Below are 22,662 nucleotides of genomic sequence, written 5' to 3'. Positions count from 1 at the left end.
TCCCGAACAGTCTGCGCGCCTGCGCCACCCCCACCTCGGACACGGATTGAAATCTCGCATCAGATCGGAGAGTGGCGTTCCTGACGAACCACGGAGCTCCAAAGATCGTCCGCAACGCGATGTTTTGGACGGCCTCGATCTTCTTTTGAAGCGAGGAGCTCAACACTGCCCCCCATGCCGGGTAAGCATATGTTAGAATCGGCAGTACGTACAGCCGAAAAATGAGGAGCTTAGTTGCCAGTGGGTACGGGCTGGCACTGTTCAGCACTGGGTATAGCGAGGCTCTGGCGGCCTTAGCCCTCCGGGTCGCATAATTTACATGTTCGCCGAAGGTAAGCCGCCTGTCCAACACCACCCCCAGGTACTTAACTGTTTTCTCAAAAGGGATTTTCTCCCCTGAGATTTCCAGCTCTCTGGTCGGTTTTCGTGTCTTGCATGTGAACATCACGGCCACCGATTTTTCACCGTTGACCCTGATTCTCCACATGTCGAGCCACGGTTCCACTAAGTCCAGCTGCCTTTGGAGCCTCCGGACCGCGTAATCCACATTTGCGGATTCGTAGAAATATGCCGTGTCGTCTGCATAAAGGGCCGTTTTGACCCCTTCCGACAGCGGCATATCGTTCACGTACAAAGTGTACAAGAACGGGAAAGTACTGCTCCTTGGGGAACCCCAGCGGCTATTTCTCTGGTGGAGGAAATCGTTTCCCCTACGCGCACGACAAAATGTCGGTCTAGCAGATATGACCGCATCAGTCTGACATAGCGGTAGGGGATCGCCGATCGCGCTAGCTTATAAAGCAGCCCGCTATGCCAAACTTTGTCAAAGGCCTTGGCCACATCCAGAAAAACGGCTGCAGTCACCCGTTTCCTGTTCAGGCCTCCGACAAGGTCGTCTATTATTTTTACCAGTTGGAGGGTGGTTGAGTGACCCTCCCTGAACCCAAATTGCTCGGGCCGCACTTCTCCCTCCATGTATCGCCTCAGTTTTTCGAGAAAAATCCTCTCGAACAACTTAGACAATACCGGTAACAGGGAGATTGGCCTATAATTCCGTGGGAAAAGTAAACTTTTCCCCGGTTTGGGTAAACATACGACTTTGGCCGTTTTCCAACAATTCGGGAAATATCCAACGTACAAAATGGACGTGAATATCACCGAAATTGCTGTAATCACGGAGGCCGGTATGTTCCGGAATGCACGGGCGCTGATCCCGTCGACACCCGGGGCCTTGTCGGGGCTTGTGGCCTTAATGGCTGCGGAAACTTCCGCTTCAGTGACTTGGTCAATCTCTAGAGGGGCGTCCTCCACCTGTGAGAAATAATCTACAAGAAAGGATTCCACCTCGGTTGTGTGCTCGTCGTTCGGGGAGGGAGGGGGGTTTGGAGTGAACTGCTCCTCCAAGGTATCGGCGAATACCTCGGCCCTCTCCGCCTCCGAGTATGCAAGAAAACCTCGCTGCCCCACAACCGGATGGCGAGGCTTCTTCCCTTCTCGCAGTCTCCTGTTCAACCTGAACACCGAGGAGATGTCGTCAGAGACCGAGGCGAGGTATTCGTTCCACGAATCCTCTCGATGGCTTGTCAGCAGTTGTTTTACCCTGTCCGTTTGATTATAAAAGGCCCGCTTATCAGCGGGGGACAGGGTGATTCGATATCTCCTCCTCAGTCGTCGTTTCTCCGTTATGGCTTCGGAGATATGAGGAGGGAGGTCGTTTCGAACAACTGCTCGAGTTTTGGCCGATGAGCTGCCTGCCAGGGCCTCGGTCATTGACGACGTGACGCGCCCGACAGTGTCGTCGATTTCCTCCGGGGTGTTCAGGAGCTCAGGATTTACCGGTCTGTACTCCCGCTGGAGGGTCTCGTAGAACCTTTTCCAGTTGACTGACCTTCGGGATATAGGCGGGGGATCTCGGCCACCCCCTGCCTGACCTAGTTCCAACAGGACAGGGGAATGGTCCGAGCTGAGGTCTTCTATCGTTTCAATCATGAATGGGAGAGTACCCCCCTTCATGACTGCGATATCCAGCACGTCAGGCCTAGATCTGCCTGAGCGATGCACGAACGTGGGCACCTCAGGGCCTACGACGACCAAGCGGCGGGCTCTCGCCCTTTCGTACAGCAATCTGCCATTCGGATTTGTCAGAATGCTGTTCCATGACACGTGTTTGGCATTGAGGTCGCCCATGAGTATCACGGGCCCATCCCAATTTTCCAGCACGGCATCCAGATCTGCGCCGGTTACCGCGTCGTTCGGCTTGCTATAAGCCGAAACCAGCCGATACACCGTGCCCAGATGCTCCACATGCACACACGTTTGCTCCATCACGTTTGTATGAAGAACAACGCGCGTATGCATGTGGCGTCTGTGGACTAAAACCGCAGTTCCACCAGAGGTGCGAGATCCGGGTCGAACTGGCCTATCCGTCCTATATGTAAAATAGTTCCGAAGGGTCAGTTGCTTGTTTGGGTTCAAGCACGTCTCAGACAACAGTATCACGTCTATCAGTAGATCCTCGGCCAGACGGCATAGTTCCTCCGTCCGGCCTACTACTGAGTTGGCGTTCCACTGCAAGAGTCTGAGGGTGGGCCTAACCATACCTGGACAGTACAGCCATGAGGCACTCTATTAAGGACTGAATACAGTCCTTGAGAGATTTTGCCTGGAGCAGGCGTGGCAAAACCATCATGATATCTGGCAGGATATCCTTCACTGTCATCTGCGACAGGAAGTCCATGCCAGTGGTCTCCAACGGGGTAGCCGGTTTCGGATTGCCGCTGGGGGTGCCTTTTGGCGCGGCCGCCCTTTTGGCGGGGCGCGGGGCCACAGGGGCCGCGGTGTTTTTAACAGCCTGCTTGGCCTTCCCAGCCGGAGCAGGCTTTGCCTTTCCCGTCGAGGAAGGCTTGGCCTTCTTCGCCGGGGCCGGCTTTGTCGCCGCCTTTTGTTTCACCACCTTCTTGGTGGTTGCCGCCGGTTTTGGCTTGGCGGGTGTTGGGGAGAGTACCTCCCCTTTTTTCACGACCGCTTTGGCCACGGGTGCCGGCACCTCCGGTTTGGGGACTGTTTTTCCCCCACCGGCAACACGGGCCCAGCTGCGGCCGTCCAAAGTCGCGGGCTTTTTAAGTCCCTTGACTTTGTTTGTCTGCTCCTTATAATAGGGGCAGCCCCTGTAATTGGCCGGATGTGGCCCCTTACAGTTGACGCATGAGGCTGGTTCCTCACGCGGCTTGACGCAGGCAGAAGTGTCGTGGTTTCCACCACACTTTACGCATTGCTGGGCCCTCTGGCAGTAATTGGACGAGTGTCCAAATTTCTGGCATCTGTGGCACTGGGGTGGCCCCCCTCGTGACACAAATGCAGTCACTGCGACCTTGCAGTAAAAAATACTGCCAAGGTCATAAATGGCCCGGGCCAAAGGGGTCCTCTTAAGGGCCACTAGGCAGGTCGGGGTTTCCCGACCGTCCCTTGTGAGGAGCTTCTTAACCGAAACCACCTCATAGCCAAGGGAGGTCAGTTCCTCCCTTACTTCCTCCGGGGCAGCCCCATAGGGGATCCCCCGTATAACCACCTTCAGCTGCCTGTCCTTCGGGAGCTGAAAGGAGTGAAAGGCGATTCCCTTCGAGTGCAGAAAACTCTGCACCGCCCGGTAATCCGCCTCGCTGCCCAGCTGCAGCCTTATCGAGAGCCCGGTGCTTTTAGCCACCAGGCGCCCCCCAATCCTCGACTTTATGTCCCTCGCCAATGCTGGCCACCCTTTCGGGCAGTCCAGCATTATCGGCGGGATTTTCTCCCGCCTGACGGTAGCAGGCTGTGATGGGGCCCCATCATCAGCCTGCGAGTTGGCGGCTGCTGCAGCCCGCTACCGGCTCCGCCTCCATAGGAGGCGCGGAGTCCTGGCGCTTCCTAGCGCCAGACCCGCTTTCCTCTCCACCGACGGACAGTTCCGTGGTGGGAGAACGGGGAGGAGGAGGCCTTATTTTTCCTTCCATTGAGGAAAATAAGGAAGAAAAATTTTAAAATTAAAATTAAACTTAATTTACACTTGCTGTAAAATAAAATCACTGACAAGAAAATCAATTAAAAAATAAAATTATTTTAAAAGTAGCACAATAGTCCTATAATAATAGGCTATTTACTTAATGTATTCACAATGACTACAAGAGTTCACTTTACATTATTAGAAATATTGAATAGATAAAAGTAAAATTAAGAAAAGGATTATCCTTTTCTTAATGTGACTGGCCTGTAATCCAGGTAGCTGGCCGCCCGGCTGATGTCCTAGCAGACCCCTCTCACATTGTCTGGCGACGCACGTAGAAGAACTGTTGAACACCTGGCAGGACTGGTTACAACTCACAATCACAGAGCACAATATGACACAACCTTTCACTACAAGAGCCAAGGATGGAATCCCACATGCTAGCTGCGTGTTCAGAACTAAATGAAGTGACGCGGCCTGATTGAAGGCCATATTAGAGACGCTGCACAACACATATGCGCAAAGGTTCACCCGATTTTTGCATGGGTTTTTATTTTGCGACTGATCAGACCTTGAAAAAAAAATAACCCTCGTATATTAAAAATATACCAAATTTTACATCATAAAGAGATAGTACTAATTCATTTAATTAAATTTCTAGAAAAATACTTTAAACGTGTATGAATATTTTGCTGAATGAGTGAAATGTACTGAACCACAATCAGAAATCACATTTTTTTGCTTGCTGACTTATATACATTATGTAACTGTAAGTAGTGACCAAAAATATTAAGTGTTGGCCATTTTTTTCAGTAAGAACAAAAAGACAAACTATCTATTTGTTAGCCATAATATGTCCTTGAAATATATATTTATGACATTCACTTTTTACGATTTTAATATGCGATGCCATATTTTTACATATTATACATATTTGTATATTACTGTTATTAAAAAATATGTTGGAAATAATATTGTTAATGAATATGCACTTTTCAAAATAAATGTATTTAGCTGCCAATTTCAATAATAATATTAACTATTTAAACATACCTAATGAAGTCATATTTATTATTAACATATCATTTTATTTAAAAAAATTTAATTCATTATTTATGTCAGTCAGAATAGTGAAATAAATTAAAGCAAGTCCGTTTTATAAAAGAATCTTTCCTTTTTTTCTTATTTGACTTTACTTGTTTCTAACTTTTTTTATGATGCACAACATATTTCATTCCCATATTAGATTGTACATAATGTTTTCTATATTCATTCATTCATTGATAGGCATCAAGGGAATGAAAACAAATACCGTCTAGCCTTTTCTTGGTTCATTTCACAATCTTCAATATGATATTATTATTGTCTTTTTCTTCCTTTTTTTATAAATGTAAGTAATAATTTTTGTGTTTTAAAATCATAGTTTTGTTATTTAATGTTCTTATTTATTTGTAAATAAATTGTGTTGGTTGACCAGTTAGGAATACTATATTGAAATTTTTTTTGCTGCTTGCTAAGTAACTTGTCATTTTGCGAGAAGTTAAAATTTTTGGTATCTGTACATGTACATTTTTATCCACATTTCCTCTTTAAAGAAAAAATATAGAACAGATTTTAAATTGATACATTTATTTTGTGGTGAAAGTTGAGTGAAGCTTGAAAAAGCTAAATTTAGCAGGAAGGTATATTCAGTCTTAGGTCTTTCCTCTTAACTTAACTTCACTTCCTTTTAAAGTACTGTAATACTGTAGTTATTCTGTGAAAAAAGTATATGGTTTGTATCCCATTAAATGTTTAGTCTTTTAGATTTAAAATTCAATGTATTACAAATAGAATTCTTTCTATCTGAGCTAACCGAAATGATGTACAATCCTGTTATAAACAAGGAGGAGTGAACACAAGATTTTGTTTCTAGAATAAAACAAGAAAATTTGATTAGTAATAGTGTTTAGAAAAATGTAAACTTAGAACACATAATCCTATTCATCTGGATCAAGTAGTCCTGGATATGGTATAGATAATCTGGAAAGGTCAGTGTGATGTAGCCAGAAATGTCAGAATGATGTAGTTTACCTCTTATCATGGATTGGATACCATAAACCAAAATGTCTGAAAAATTGTTTTCAGAAGATAATTTTTAAAAAAGTAGCTTAATTCTGTTGAATGTATTTTAAAAAATATAAATTTTCAAAAAAAATATTGTTTTTATGTTTTAGGTTTGGTTAAATGGTATGATGACAAAGGATGAAAGATTGTTATTATCATACATTGTTGATAACATTGGAGGAATTTCTTTAGAAAGGAGGTGGGTTAGCAGTTTTTATCCTTTGTTCTTTTAATATAGATAAACATTTTATGAAGTAGGAAGAAATTTTATATAATTACTTTGAACACAGTAATTATTTATTTACTTAAATATGTGGAAAGAAATTTCAAATGTTTCATAGTCATATTCTTATTTATGCATTTTTATTTTTTAGTATTGCAACCTCAGACAAGTTTCACATATATTTTAACAAGGAAGATGATGTGGATGAAATGCAAAAAATATTAGACCCTTGCTGGGAGTTGGTATTTCATGGTATTATAAAACAGTGAAAAATTTGAAATCTAGAAAAATTCAGATTCATAATTTTCAACCCTAGAAACATGACAGAGTTGGTCATTTTAGCTTAATGTGTATTTTTGTAGATATTTTAAACATAGTGTATTTTAATCAGGAGTGTTTTTTCATAGCGTTTTTGAATTCTTTTTGCTCATCTTATATTAAAAAACTTAATTTTAGTTATATTCATAAAAATGGTATTGTGATTTCTGAGTCTATTCAGTTACTTAAATATAATTATGTACAGAGATGGGGAACATTTTTCAAAAAGATTTTAGATTGAGTAATGAAGACATATTAATGACTGTTAGAATCAGCAATTTATGAGCTGTAACTATTATAAGAGGCTTGGACTCTTGTAGACTGGGAAGTGAAAACAGCAACTATCATAAAACTTTAACATTGATTTTTTCATTACTCTTGCTTTCTTAAAATTTTTAGATCTACTATATTATTTTACATCTGAGATAAAATTGGGATTTCTTTTTTATTCACCTCTAAAATGTTGAAACAGAATAGATTTCTAATGTGCATATAAAATTGTAATATGTTAAAGGCTTAGCAAATGTTAACTATGACCAACCCACTGGGTTGGTCTAGTGGTGAACTTGTCATCGCAAATTAGCTGATTTCAAAGTCGAAAGTTCTAAGGTTCAAATCCTACTAAAGGCAGTTACTTTTGTATGGATTTGAATACTAGATTGTGGATACCAGTGTTCTTTGGTGGTTGGGTTTCAATTAACCACACAACTCAGGAATGGTCGACCTGAGACTGTACAAGATTACACTTTATTTACATTCATACATATAATCCTCTGAAGTTAATACCTTACAGTGGTTTCAGAGGCTAAACAGAAAAAAAAACAAAATGCTAACTATGAAATTATGTGGAAATTTATGTTAAACCATTTTTAATAGGGTGAAACTGGATGAAGGAGTTTCATATCCAGAAATACTAACAGAAATATTAACTCTTAGTGGTTTAATCATAAACCACTAAGAGTTAATTTTAAATCAAGCTATTTAATTTAGTTTTTTAAAGAAAACTTTTTTCTATAGGTTATGCCAATATCTGCCGATTGATGTTGTTTATACATGGGTTAATGGCTCTGATCCATTATTACAGTCACAGATACAACAGTATCGTATTAATTTAAAAAAGGAGTTAACAAAATCTTGTACTTTTAAGGAATGTCTACCATCACATTTTACGGTTGTAAGGTAATTATGTTCTATATTACTTAATTTTTATTTTAATTATGTTTTTATAAATAATTTTTTAACCTATCATTCCAGTTTATTTTGAAAATTTAACAATTTCAGACTTTTAATACTTTTTTTTTATTTTGCCTAAACATTTTTAACTGCTTTGATGTGGTATGATAATGCATAAAGATTTGAAGCACGTAAAGATATTCACTTATGACGCTAGTTAAATGCTTTGTAAGAAAAGATGTTAAACAAATGTTTCCACAATATGTATATATATATATATATAAATGTGTGTGTGTTACAAGTATCAACTTCTTTATTATTCAAGGAAAACTTTTTAATAGTGAATGAGGGGAAAATATTTTATACAGTAAGCTGGGATATAGCGTTGCATGCCTTAATTTTAACAGCTTTTATTATGTTTTGACAGTCATTTTATATACATATTGTAGCTGCATTCTTTTTAAACATAGAAATGAAAATATATTACAAGAATGTACCGTACATGAATTGCAAACTGTTGGAAAGAAGAAATTGGAATCAAAGAAATAATGAATAGTTTTGAAATGGAGAAAAGAATGAATTAAATGAAATGAATGAAGAAAATAATAAATGAAGGAGTACTTGAATAATTGGGGTGGAGTAGAATTTGATGAAGATGGTATGTACATCTTGATTGGTGTAATACCCAACATAAATTGTGATCAACAAGGGTTGTATAACAGAAAGTAAAAGGAAGAGGAAGAAGAAAGGACATAGCAGAAGGGGCATAAGGAAATGAAGGAAGATCCTCAAAACTGAGAAAACTGTTAATTGTTAAGTTGAAACTAATAAAAAAACAGATTGATCAAAAAAGAAACTTTTTTTTCATTACATATTGTTTAAAAAATAGTGCCAGGAGAAAAGCTACAGTGATAAAAAAAAGCTATCTATCTATATATTTAAAATAATTGGCAAAAACCTTAAGTCTTGTAGCCCCAACCACTATACCGATTTCACCAAAATGTTTTTAAAATGACCCCTTAGATATGTCATCAGTGGTCGCCTGCTCCCTTCAGTCCCTTATTTTAGAGAGATATCAAATAAATAAATCTGAGTATTATTGCATCGTTCTTTAAAACTGGCCATATCAGTCATCAATTTCAACGGTGAATTGATGTAAAACAAATTAAAAAAATAAAGGTGAATGGCTAGTAAATTGTAAAATAATGCTTTGAACGTGGAAATAATAGTTAATAGTGACCAAAGGGTGCTACTCCCTAGAATTGATCTTTCACTTACAGATTTCAACCCATTTTCATTCAAGAGGAGACAATTTCCTGTGCACCTAGCTTTCTGTATGACCATAAATAAGGCACAAGAAGAGACATTATACAATAATGTTGGAGTTTACTTCCCAGAACCAGTCCTCAGTCGTGGACAACTGTTCGTGACTTTCTCATGTGCAAGATCTTTTAAAAATGTTAAGAGTTCAGGTAAAAGCAAAAGGGGAGAGTCAACTGAAAATGTAGTTTGGAGAGATATACTAAAGCAATAAATAATACAAAAAATTAACTTCTTTAAAAAGAAATTCTTCTGCCTCTGACCACCCAATCAGTCTTTCACCCCCAATCAGTCCTTACCCCCAACTACCCACCATCCGTATGAATGGAAAAGACGAAAAATCATGTGAAATGAAATCTAGTGCTAATACTGTGTAGCAGCTCATCAAGCGCTAGTTAAAAATTAATTAGTTTTGAGATAGCTTTTAATAATAATGCAGTAAAAAAAAATACATTTTGTAGGAGAAATGTTTTCTGTTTTGTTAGAACTACTTAAAGTATTTTATTAAATAGTGAATAAAAATCTTTGGTCAAGAAATTTCTAACCTATTCAAAAATAATTGAAATTGTAACATTTAGGTTTTTATTAGCTTGACTATGCAATATTTATATGACGCTTTCTCATTGATTATTAAACACCTTATATTTGAAATGAAAGTGAAATTATTTTTTATTCATAATAAGTTATATTTGTAATACATTGTTTACAGTAGATATAAAAATATTTTACATTTATTCTTTCCAAGAAATTATATTAATACTGTCAAGATTTTAAATTAAAATTATGTGAAATATGACAAAAAAATCCAGCTAATAACTCTGTATGTATTTAAAAAATAAATGTAACAGTGTAGTGAGTTCATCTGTGAGGGGTTCAATAATTCCTTTTGAAACATTGACTAGTATCTATTTATTGGCAATACTCTTTTTGTAGCAGTATTTATTGCTACTACAAGAAAGCACATGTTATTTTGTTTCCAGTATATTATGCTGTACGAGTAAGTAGCTTTTTTCTGCAACAGAAGTGTATTTATGATACATTATACAAAGCCTTCAAAAAGTTACAGTTTTTTTGTTTAACATCTATAAAACATTGATGCATGTCATTTTGTATTATGTATTAATGGAAATAAATTAAGTAATTAACTTATAAAAATAATATTTAATTAATTGTTCAATTAGGCTTAATAAGCAACATAATGATAAATCATTGAAGAATAATACTGATAACAATAAATGTTCAATCATTAAAACTAATTCACCAGTTTCAACTAAAAAACAATCTTTAATAAAGCAGCAGTTATGGAAGTTATGCCAATGGGAAACACCTGATGATGCTAGCAAACAGTTTGGATTAAATATTAAAACATATTATGATAATAATTTTAATAATATTCATCAGCCTCACTGGACAACAGGTACTCTTTAACATACTAATTTGAATAATTTGATTATTTTTTCTGATAATTAAAAAAAATAAAGAAAAGTATTTTTATTATGGATCTTGTTCTTCTACAGATTTTGAAAGAATATAAGTAATTATGTAATGACATTGTGTTTAACTTTTGTAATCTAAATTTTTTTATTGTTGTTACGTATATTATATGATAAAAGTTGAAAAAAATAAGAAAATTATATGACACCAATATACATCATACAAAAAAAATTTACTTTTAAGTTATAGGATAATTTCTTTTTGTAATTTCAAAATTGCTAAATAAAATGAAATGCTGAAAAGATGAGAAACACGTCAGCTGTGTACAGATTTCAGGATTATTTATTACACCAATAACATTAATATTATATTGGTATTTTTATTTCTGTTTTTATCTTAAAAATGAACTTAGCCCTCATTTAAAAAAAAAAAAAAAAAACACAAAACTTGATTTGTTTTAAATAATTGAGTGAAAAGGTGAAGGGAAATAGGAATTTTCAAAATATAAATAATATCTGGGCCAATAGATTGGTGCATTTTAGTCATTAGAGTCAGTAAAATTATTAATTTTCTGGGCAAGATGATAAGTTGCCTTAATGTTTTCTGGTAATCAATTGTTTTATTTACAAAAATGAATCTATTTATTTTACTACTTAAAGTAATCTGGCATCATGAGTCTCCTTTCCTTCCACATCTACCTTGTTATAATACATTTTAAAGACCTCATTTAACTCCATTTAATTATTTAATTAATAACAGCTTGTATCTCTTCAAGTTTTAGTTGTGGAGATTCACATAACTAATCCATACCATATATGGTATGGATTTTCACTTATCCTACATTCTACTGGCCTGTGGAACTACTGTACATATTTTAGTAAATTTGAGCTGTGAAGTAAAACTTCTTTAAAAAGTAATTGGGCTAGATTTAATATTGTAAAATTTAGTATTTTTGTTTATATTACCTATTTATTTATTATTTTCTTTTTAATTTTCTGTTGAAGATAAAACTGTTGAAAACTTATATAGTCCAAATGATTTTATATTAATAAAATTATCATTCAGATTAAAAGAGACCAAAATAAGTATAACAAAAGATTTACTAAATGATTGGATAGGATATAATATTGTTAAATTATTTTGGTATTATGAAAAAGCAAATGCCATAATCATTCATCTTGAAAGTTCCATCAATTCAATATTTAAGGTAAGAAAATCATTTATATTAATTTACAATTAGAATTAATCTAAAAATATAAAACCGATTAAGGTGATAAAGACAACAGATCTTCTAGGTTCATTATAAATAAAATTAATGGAAAGTGCCTTACAGTAAAGGAAGATTAAAAATATTCATTTGATATAAGAAAACTGTAATTGCTGGAAAGCTAGATGTGGCATATAGAAAAATTTTTAGGAAATGAAGGCAGAAAAGTATTGATATCACAAATTAAATATCACCGTTAGCAAAAGAAGAAATACTTAGATATGGAGAGAGACATATTCTAGGGTACAATTTTCACATGAAATTTTACCCTAGGAGGAAGGAGAAATTGATGTACTGAGAGGAGACTACTTTGAAATAAGTTAGATAGAGCTCTAGACAAAAATAAATCAGTAAGGGCTTATATTTTATCAGGACTATTATCTTATTTAGGTGAAGCAGGACTGAATAAACTTAGGATTAGGTGCAGATTAATATATAAAATTTATGAGTATGGAGGACCTTTAATTGTTAATGCCTTATATATAAGAAATATTCATAGAATAGTTTATAAGCAAATAGATTATGTGTACTAAAGGTGAGTTTGGCTGAGAAAGATCATGAGGTTGTTCTGATTCTGCTAATTTCAGAAAATAGGTGTAAGAGTAGTAATGACTACATAGCATTTTCAGAAACGGAGAAGGCACTTTGAGATGGAATAAAATTTTAAGGAAAATTGGATTGAATTTAGGTAATGAAAAGTTGTTTATAGCCTGTTTAAAATTAAGAGCAGTTTACAATAGATGATGAACAGAGGCAAGCTGTGATTAAAAAAAGAGTGAGCTATGGTTTTAGTTAAGGTTAAAAGTAATTATTTGATATGAGAAAACTGTGATTCCTAGACAGCTGGATGTGGTGTATAGAAAAATTAAGAACATTTTTAGGAAATGAAGGCAAAAATATATTCATATTGGAGATGAAATGTCACTGCTAGCAAAAGAAGAAAAACGTTACAGATGGAGAGATAAGAAAACTTATTTGATACAAATCTACTCTACTGAACTTTTTCTTTAGTTGTCAGAAACCAAAATGAGTTAGTAGAAATATTGAATTTATTCCTAGGAGGAAATTCAATTTGAAAATAGATAAGAATAAAACAAACATAATCTAATGTGACCGAATTGACAATAATGAAGAATTAAATATTAATGCAGGTGAATGTACTCTACCAGAAGTTGTCAAATTTTGTTATTTTCTTGTAAAACTGCAAAGAAGGAAAATATAAAAGCAAACTGGCACAATGAAAAAAGTTTTCATGCAAAAATGTGTTAGTCAAGAATGTATCCTAGAATTACATGGAAGTTCTTAAAAATATTTGGGTGAAGTAAAGTCAATTTGTATCAGTAAAAAATAGAATAAAAGGTACTTTTCAATAAGGCAATCTGTAGTTAGTCACTGTAGTTAGTTGTTAGATGGCACCACTGAAAGGCTATTGCTGTCCCTTAGCTAGTAAAGGTAAACTTGATATCTGAATTACCTAAATAGAACATACTTATTTAGTATGTCCAAAACATCACTATCGCTTAGCTAATAAAGATAAACTATTGCTTTAATAATAATAATAATAATAACAAAATCCATTGCTTAGCTGATCAACTTGATATCTAAATACCTAAATAGGACGTAAAAATATAAATATAATCTAACCAAACTTAACCTATGCTTCTTTGCTGCTAACCTTCAGTAGTGAGTGGAGCAAGTGTAAGTTAGGTTTGGTTAGATTATATTTATAATTTTATTTATTTATTTTGTTACTTCAGTATAGCCTTTCAGTGGTGCCATCTAACAACTAACTGAATAACTACAGATTGCCTCGTCAGTTGCAGGCATCTTCTTGAAAAGTACCAGATAAAAAAACAGAAAAAAGTAGGCTTTGAAACATGGTACTACAGGAAAATGTAGAAAATTAAATTTGTTAAAATTTGAAATGAACAAGTTTAAAATTAATAGAAGAAAAATATTAGTATCTAAATCTTCCCTAGAAGAAAGGTAGGTTGGTTGGCTATTTGTGAAGATATCCAGATAGTTAATTCGGTATAACAGGGATGTGCAGAGTGAAAATTGTTAAATAAAGAATGTATATAACAATATGTAAGATGTAGTAACTATATTAATTTTAAAAGATTAGTACAGAACAGATAAAGACATTGAACAGAGTAAACCTAAAAATTTATTATTCAAAAAATGTATTGTTTTAAATCCATTAATATGAAATCTGTTCATAGAAGGTTCCTTGTCTTCAAAAATCACTAAAAGGTTTTATTACTTTGGTATCATATGGCAAAGATGCTGATTGAATATCGTGTCTTTGGTAAACATCTAAATACTCCATCTTTCAGTTCCTTTAAATTAGACATCACTTGTGTTGGTTTATTTTTCAAGATGATCTTGTCATTTTGTACCTGTTATTGAATACTAGAAGTACCTGAAGCATATTAATTGTTATGTTTAGTGTTCTTTCATATGCTATTTTTATTAATGGGCTGTGAATTTTAACATCTCTTATCAGTTAGTCTTGAATTATTGAACTTTCTTTTCATCTATTTATTCTGTTTGTCATCTATTTTATTCTCTTTCATTTATTCTAATCCATGATAAGTACCATGTATTTTTGTACTATTATTAATAATAATAGTACAAAATTCTGATTCATTGAAAGGTCAGATTCTGGTCATTGAAAGGATGCTATTTGATACAGACTTATTTAATGACCTCTGTTGTTATATGATTGTCGGTCAGTACACTTCGTACATCTGATCTCAACTTTTCTAATTATAGAACACAAAATTTAAAAAAAGTGGTACAATTTGTAACTGTGAAAGTATTTTATGTCATGAGCATACTTAATTGATACAAATCTACCGCAGTGAACTTTTTCTACATTTTGAACTTTTACCTGCCATTTAATGGATAAATAGATTGATTTGGCTAAAGGTAATTTTCTTTATGCAGTTTGATTTATCAAGTTTGTTTTTGCTTAGATTAATTGCATTATTGATTTGGAAGTTGAACAGTTAAAATTGTTTATTTCTATTGAATTACCTTAAAAATTGATCAGTCGAGGAAAATTTTATCATGTGTTAAAAAAAAATCATACACTTTTTTTAAATTGTCTGCATTTGTTTTATAAATTTTCCTACTGTGATGAAATCAAAATAAAATCTATCTTCTGTTAGTTTTATCATTTTTTTTAATTCAGTGTGGCAGCTTTTAGGTTCTGAGCAAGGCTAGTCTATTTCAGTATTCCTTAACCTGGGGGGTCGCGATCCCTATGGCAACTGCAGTGATATGAAAGGGGACGGTCACAAAGTTAGCCTACAACTTTACACATAAACAATAATGAAATCATTTTATGAAAAAAAATCATTATTATTAACATTTTATTTATATTTACAAGTACACATGCAAAAGAAATAAAGAGAGGTTGCATTTGTTTTTCATTTAAAAGTTTCTTCATACATGGATCTATTTTAGAAATACATAAAAGCAAATTTTTTTCACGATTTCTTTATTTAGTTTTTAGCACAAGCATAGACTAGAAACCCTTTTTACAAAGGTAAGACATGGTGAAAGGAATTAATATTTTCTATGCTTCTGAGTCTTTATTTTCCATATTTACTTTGATGACTAAGCCGAAACATATCTAAATCTTCAGTTCTGGATTGTAGTTGAAATCTTTTATTGGCAAATATTTTTGATGAACTGGTCTTATATATGAACTGGTAACTTAGCAGCTGCAACATTTTCACTAAATGGATTCAGTACCCATCTCTTCAAAAAATCATTTTTATCTTCCAGGAAATATTCCGTCAACTGAATTTTTAACTCGAGCAGACATTTTCATGCTATCCAAACTGTGATAAATAATAGTGTCTTCTTCATCCAAATTTTTCTCAATATAATTGAAAGTGAGTGGAAACATATCAGAATTTTTGCTTTGAAGGTGAATAATCCAGATATCAAGCTTTGTCATTAATAGAATGTTTTTATCATGGCCTTGTAAATTCATATTCAAATTGTTTAAGTATGAAAATACATCAGCTAAGTTAGCCAACAGCAACATTTTCTAATTATTACATAAAAACATTGAGAATGACATTTGTTTATCCTGGAAAATTGTTATTAATTCATCTCACAATTCCAATAACTGGGTTAACATTTTCTCCTGTGATAACTATCTGACTTCTGTAAGGAAAAGAAAAGATTTTTTCTTTTTGCCCAAACTTTAGCAAATAGCCTATTCTGTAATTGTTGACTTTTAATAAAATTATCCTTTTTACATCTTTACAAAGAATTTGTATGATATTTTCTGACACATTTTCTATGGCAAGAGCATGTCTGTGAAGGAAGCAGTGCATCCATTCTGCCCTTGGTAAAGACAATCTTTAATTTTTTCAGAGGTCCATTGTTCTTTCCTGTTATCGTCTTTGCAGCATCTACATCCTGCAATACATTTTGTTCAGTCTATGTTTTAGTGTTTCATAAAAAATATCAAAAAGATATTGTCCTTTTGCATGACCAGGTATTGATTTGCAAAACAACATATTTTCTTTGATTGATCTGTCCATATCACATTCATATCTCACAAAACATAACTGATGATTCATAAATTGAATACTAAAAAATTCACTTGTACCACTTGCTGAATTATCTGATACGAACATAGACAGCCATGTCATTGATTTGCCTTGATACTGCAGTCTTAGTAAGCGGAATTTTAAAAAATTATTTTGTCTCTTCCATGCCTGTTAAAACATTGACCATATCAATTACAGCAGGCAATATGAGGTTTTCTGCTATTGTATTGTGGGTATTGTACTTGTGTGGTATTCTGCTGTGGTATTGTATTGTATTGTGGGTTTGGACATCTTAGCTTGATTTACATCTTTATCAATATGGCTTGATTTACACATAGAAGCTTGTTGATTTCTCAAAGTATGTAATTTTCTTTCAAAAAAATTCCAAGCATTTACTTTTATGATCCAGATGCTTAGTTTCCAAGTGTCTAATTTATTTTTATGTTTTCATTGGAGAGGACTGGAAAGCAAACAGCGCACTATTTACTAATGGACTATTATCCATTTTGCTTAAGAATCTAATTAAAAAAGAAAAACTGTTACATCATTTGACAGCGTAATAAAAAACTGAAACCTCAATTATTACTCTCATTTTCAATGAAACTTTGCTTTTAAAAAGTTAAATAAAGCCACCAGACACGTGCTTCACATTCAAAACTAAACTGATGTTCTGCAATCCCTTACACCTCTGTTCAGAGCACAACATTTTTGACATTCAAACATGACGCTCTCACTGCAAATATTATACAACCAGACAAAATTATAAGGAGCATGTACATATCAAGTTGGAGCCTGTAAATTGCTCATGTTTGTAACACTTCATACATGCATGTTCATACCCATCGCTATCAACACAGCTAAATGATTTTAACTAGGTTTCATTGCATTGGGTTGTTGTTGGGGGTCACAAAATATTTATTACAATTTTTTTTTACCTTTTGGTGGTTGTGGAGCTAAAAAGGTTGAGAATCTCTGGTCTATCCTGATGAATACATAGTTTATTTGAGTCCTTTTCCTTTTTCTTGAATTCTTATTTCCCATTGTTGGTTCTGTATCTTACTATTAAGTTTTTTCGTATTGAGGATGCCATGACCTAAAAAACTAATTCTTCTTTGGTTCCTGGTAGGAAGGCTGTCTAAGGACCAACTCAGAAACTCCTCTTCTAGAAAAAGGAGATATAGTTTTGCCTCCTAGTTTCCCTAAATAAAAATCATATAGAAGTGGGAAAAACTTACCCAAGTATGGAAAGAAAGATGGTACCAGATCTGAAGATTTTTTAAAAATTGTTATTTTTTAATTTTTTTTTGTAACAAAGTTCTTTTGATTTTTTTTAGGTTGGTAATAGTGGCACTAAGTGGAAAGTAATTAAAATTAATAATGGTATTAGTGCAAATATATCTGAAGTTCACTTAGTTCTGGAATTGCCATCGAATATAACACAATCTGATTTTGCTCCTTCAAGATTTGATGATAAAGAGGTAAAAAAAAATTCATTGTTATTTAACTATTTCTAGTTGTATTACAATACTAAATAAATTAGTAATGAGAAATTAACTTATTTTTACAACAGAATGGAGGGTTATATTTTAATTAAATATCCATATTAATGAGAGTTGGTTATGGTGAATAAAAATTGCTTATTTAGCTCTCTTTTATTACTATTATTAGTATAATAATATAATTTATTAGATCCACCATGAGAGATAGATCATCCCTCTCATTAGCATCCACCCTTTTCTTCATTCTTACCTCTTGTTTCTCATTAATGGTTCTGTGGATCTAGGTCTAGTAGGTTCTTCATGATGAGAATACTAGAACCTGAAGAGCCAGCTTATCATTGGTATTTGGTATTGAAACATATTCAGGATCCTGTTACTTATTCGCTAGCTACACAATAAGCCTAATGACTGCAGTGTCTTATTGGGTGAAGCTTAATCCTAACTTATTTATGAAATAAAGTATCATATTAATTTATTTATTTTTATAATTAATTTAATTTGAATTTACATATTTATTGGTATTACACGTGTCAACTCAATTCAGGATGTTTATTCTCTTCAGCAGTTTTCATAGGTTGGCTGGAGGTAAAAATTATTTTTTCAATAATTAGTAAGAAATATTTTATGTGATCATTTTTTATTGTAATTTAGTTATATTTTAGTGTGTTTTGTCATTAATCTATACTTATGATTATGATTATGTTTACAGGAATTAAGGTATTCCTTAAGATCATTGGAAAAATTTGCCCCATGGGTTAGAAAGGTTTATTTAGTTACCAATGGACAAATACCTCATTGGTTAAATTTAGAAAATCCTCGTATTAAAATTGTTACTCATTATGAAATATTTACTAATAAAACTCATTTACCAACATTCAGTAGTCCTGCTATTGAAACACATTTGCACAGGTATTTTTTAATCGTCCTATTATATATTTTTTATTAGTCGTATTTTTTAATTTCTATTTACACATTTATTAGCAGTTTCGTAGTTTATTCATTAGTATCTATTCATTTTGTTATATCTTTGTCTTATTTTTATTATTTTATTTAGGGTTCTAATTTTATGTACCTCTACTGATAACACTTTGTTTGTGTTGAGTAGGATTCCTGGATTATCAGAAAAATTTTTATATATAAATGACGACATATTTTTAGGAAGTGAAGTTTGGCCAGATGATTTTGTTTCACCACAACATGGAGAAAAGGTAATTTAGCTAAAATCTAATTTGCATGCAGAATTTGTATAGAATGATTTAAAACGAACCGAGCAAAGTGTCTTGTTTAGTGGAAATTTTTAAACTTGTCAAAACTTTTTCAGTTATATTCAAGTTGTTTTGTTTTCTTTTAATTAAATTTTAGTGAAACACTTACTCTTAAGAAATTATTACTGATAAAATTACTCTTAGCTGTAAAACTTTTATCATGATTTTAAATTATGACTATATTTAAAATGTTGTTTATTTAAAAATTTAAACCAATATTAAGTGTATAAGTAATTATGAAAATAGCTTATGAATTTAGAGGCAGCTTTTGATCCTAATCATTATTTTTTTTTTATTAAAATTTACATTTAAATTATTTCAATAAATAATAATTATCTTTTCAACAAATTATTATTATTATTCAACAGATTTTTGTTATCTGATAATAATTTAAATCAACTTTAATGTAAAATAAAAATAAATATAATTAAAAAATGTTTAATGTTATTTACAACTCAGAAATTACTTATTACAATATTTTGTTTAACATACTCAAAAGATTGGAGAAACTTTGTATTTTTTAGAAGGAAAGTATAAAAATATAATAAATCCCTATCTGTACTTGTAATGATAGGAATGTGTTGTTGTTTTGAACTGTATGTTCCACAAACATTATTTCAGTAAAACTGGTATCGGGAAAAATTATAAAAGTCTGTTTATCTGAATCTAATTGGGTTAGTTATTTTGTGAACAAAAATGGGGATAATCCAGGAAATTTTAATATTGCATTAAGGAATGCATAAATTTAATATACCTGAAATATTTTATAAATTAAATATATGATTTTATATTAAAAAAAAAACAAAAAAACAATGAACACACATATATATATGTTTCTAACATGTTATTAAAAATTATGTAAAGAAAAGACGATTTAACATTTTTTAAGGAACTCAAAATTCAATTAACATGCAGATCCCATACCAGATATAATTTTATTTATGTTGTAATTTTTAACATTTCATACTAATTTTCTCTTAAAATAAAATGAAAAACATAAACAATTTCTTAATTCTTCATTCCATTACTAATCTGTGTCAAATTTTATTAAATATGTAAAGCTTCCTCTGGTGCCTTTAACAAAATTATCTTCAGAGTTGAAGTAGACATGCAGGGATTTCATTCCAAAAATAACTTATTACGCATTACACGGCATATAAAGTACTGTAAGAGATTATTTTAAATAAATAAAAGTTTGGAAAGGAAAAGCTTTTGTTTACATTTATTGAGTTTTCTTTTTAAAGTTTTCTACTTGTACGTTTTAAGATTTTGGCTGCAACAATGTTATTGGATAGTGAGAAGAAGAAAGATTTTTATAATTTATCTCTGCTCATAGATAACCGATATTAGTTTTTTAAAGTAAGTAAATGGATCTATTGATAAAAATTATATTTAAACAGTCTTTCATTGTAAGCAATACTCACTGGATTAGATGTTATATTCTTATGAAGTTTTTGTTTGGAAATAAATCTTATAATTATATTTTATATGTTTTATTTATTATTTCAGAAAATTTGATTTTCTAATTTATTTATTTTAGGTCTATTTATCTTGGCCTGTACCTGATTGCAATAATGATTGTCCATGGTTATGGGTTGGTAATGGAGTATGTGATAAATCATGTAATATATTTGCATGTGCTTATGATGGTGGAGATTGTAATGATATATTTGATAATGAAAATAATAAAAATGCTAAAATACAGGACCATTATCCTGATGATTGGAGTAAGGAATTTTATGATACATTAAATGAAAATCAGTTAAGAAATAAACGTGATACATTATCTAATTATAAAGAACTATTTCTTTATGATAAAGATGCTGATAATAATATTGGCAATATTAAAAAATTATTTAAAGATTTAAATAATAGTAGCTGTTATAAAAATATATTTTTTAATAGATTACTTTGTAATTATAATGAATTTAAAGTTTTAAATATTAATTCTCTATTTATACAATTTTTACATAATGCCATAAATTGTTCAAATCATATTCATTGTCATAGTAGTAATAATTTTAATTCAAATGCATCAGATATCAGTATCATCAATAGCAGTAATTTTGTTATTAGAAAAATTGTTAAAAATTCATTAAATGATAAATATTTTAATGACAATATTATTTTAAAGGACACATATCCAATTTTTCACAGTAAAATAATTTGTAGATGGTTGTATAAAAGTATTTCATATTTTAATAAGCTAAAATATAATACTTTTAATAATAATAGAGTCCGTAGAAGTGCCTTAAATTTAATACAGCAGCGTGTTCAGAATCAAAGTATATTATATAAAGTAACTAACAGTGTTACATCATTGCCATTTGACACCATTAAAACATTTGGGAATGACTCAAATAATGTGACAGCAAAAGGAGCGCAGATAAATAATATTTTATTAAAGTAAGTACTATAATAAATTTATTATTCATAAATCAGCATGATAAGTGTATTCATTTTTTTTTTTTTTTATAAAAACACATTTGAAACTAATCACTTTCTAAACAAATGAAAACTATCTAAAATTACCTGGTGTTTCTCCAGGTATAGTACCAGATCTCTTATTTATTAACCTGAAGGGAACTCTTAGACAAATAGACAAACTTTCCAAAATATTCTATATAAAATAATTTCAATTGATTCTTGTATTCTAATTTTTTTACTGAAAAGTAATCCAGAGCATGAAAATCACAAAAAAGCTATATACTCAAGATTGTGGGATGGAACTCCTATTTGAATTTTCAAAGGTTTCTATTAAAATTATGTATATATTTTTTCTTTAATTTTAATCCTTAGGCATTTTGAGTATTAAAAAACAAGGTTTTTCATTTGAAGATTAGGTATAATGGTGATTTTTTTTTTTTTTTTTGGTACAGCAATATTTCAAGTTGAAATAGAACTGACATTGTTAAAGTCCTTGTTAATTTTCAGTTTTGTAAGTTATATCTAAAAAAACTTATTCCTAAGTTTTATTAAAAGTGGTTATGTTTTTCTTCTGTAATCTATGCAAATAGTAAAACACACAAATAAAAAAAAAACAAACTAAAAAACACATTGAAGTGAAAGCTATTTTACTTAAATGGAATGCAATGATAACATAAAAATAAAATGAATGTCAGGAATTATGAGGGTTATTCAATGATTAAACAAACATTTTTAATGAAGAAAACCCTTAATGCAGGCAATTGAAACTTTTGTAAGTGTTAATTGGCAACATTGTGAAGAGTGTTAGTCAGCTGTTCGATTAATATTAGTAAACATAACCTCTAAAGTCTTAGTTACGATGGCATGTCCGCTCAAAGAAAATACTTTTGTAGATCGTTCTGTGGTATGATTTTTATTTTTGGAATGTGTACATCCATCAAAAATTTTCTCTCAGATGAACAAACAATACGGCAGAAGTTGCATAACCCATGCAAGTTTTTACATGTGGGTAGAAAAGTTTAAAAGTGGCTCTAAACTAATGAGCACTGCTCTGAGTCTCTGGTAACAGTGTCGAAC

General features: G+C 32.5%; 1 protein-coding gene across 1 annotated transcript in view; it reads left to right on the top strand.

Moving 5' to 3' along the window:
• The window catches only part of Gnptab (N-acetylglucosamine-1-phosphate transferase subunits alpha and beta), a 43,698-nt gene that overhangs the window by 5,134 nt on the left and 15,902 nt on the right, over positions 1 to 22,662 (top strand). The window contains exons 2-10 of the mRNA XM_075372025.1: positions 6,196 to 6,284; positions 7,644 to 7,805; positions 10,301 to 10,536; positions 11,558 to 11,760; positions 17,729 to 17,872; positions 18,603 to 18,802; positions 18,999 to 19,101; positions 20,699 to 21,018; positions 21,169 to 21,564. Coding sequence (XP_075228140.1) covers positions 6,196 to 6,284; positions 7,644 to 7,805; positions 10,301 to 10,536; positions 11,558 to 11,760; positions 17,729 to 17,872; positions 18,603 to 18,802; positions 18,999 to 19,101; positions 20,699 to 21,018; positions 21,169 to 21,564 — 1,853 coding nt within the window. The remainder of the gene's footprint in view (positions 1 to 6,195; positions 6,285 to 7,643; positions 7,806 to 10,300; positions 10,537 to 11,557; positions 11,761 to 17,728; positions 17,873 to 18,602; positions 18,803 to 18,998; positions 19,102 to 20,698; positions 21,019 to 21,168; positions 21,565 to 22,662) is intronic.

This window comes from Lycorma delicatula, chromosome 7 (assembly GCF_047948215.1).
Source record: "Lycorma delicatula isolate Av1 chromosome 7, ASM4794821v1, whole genome shotgun sequence".
NCBI lineage: Eukaryota > Metazoa > Arthropoda > Insecta > Hemiptera > Fulgoridae > Lycorma > Lycorma delicatula.
The sequence above is the reverse complement of the archived record's forward strand: the minus strand, read 5'-3'. Positions and strand labels throughout refer to the sequence as shown.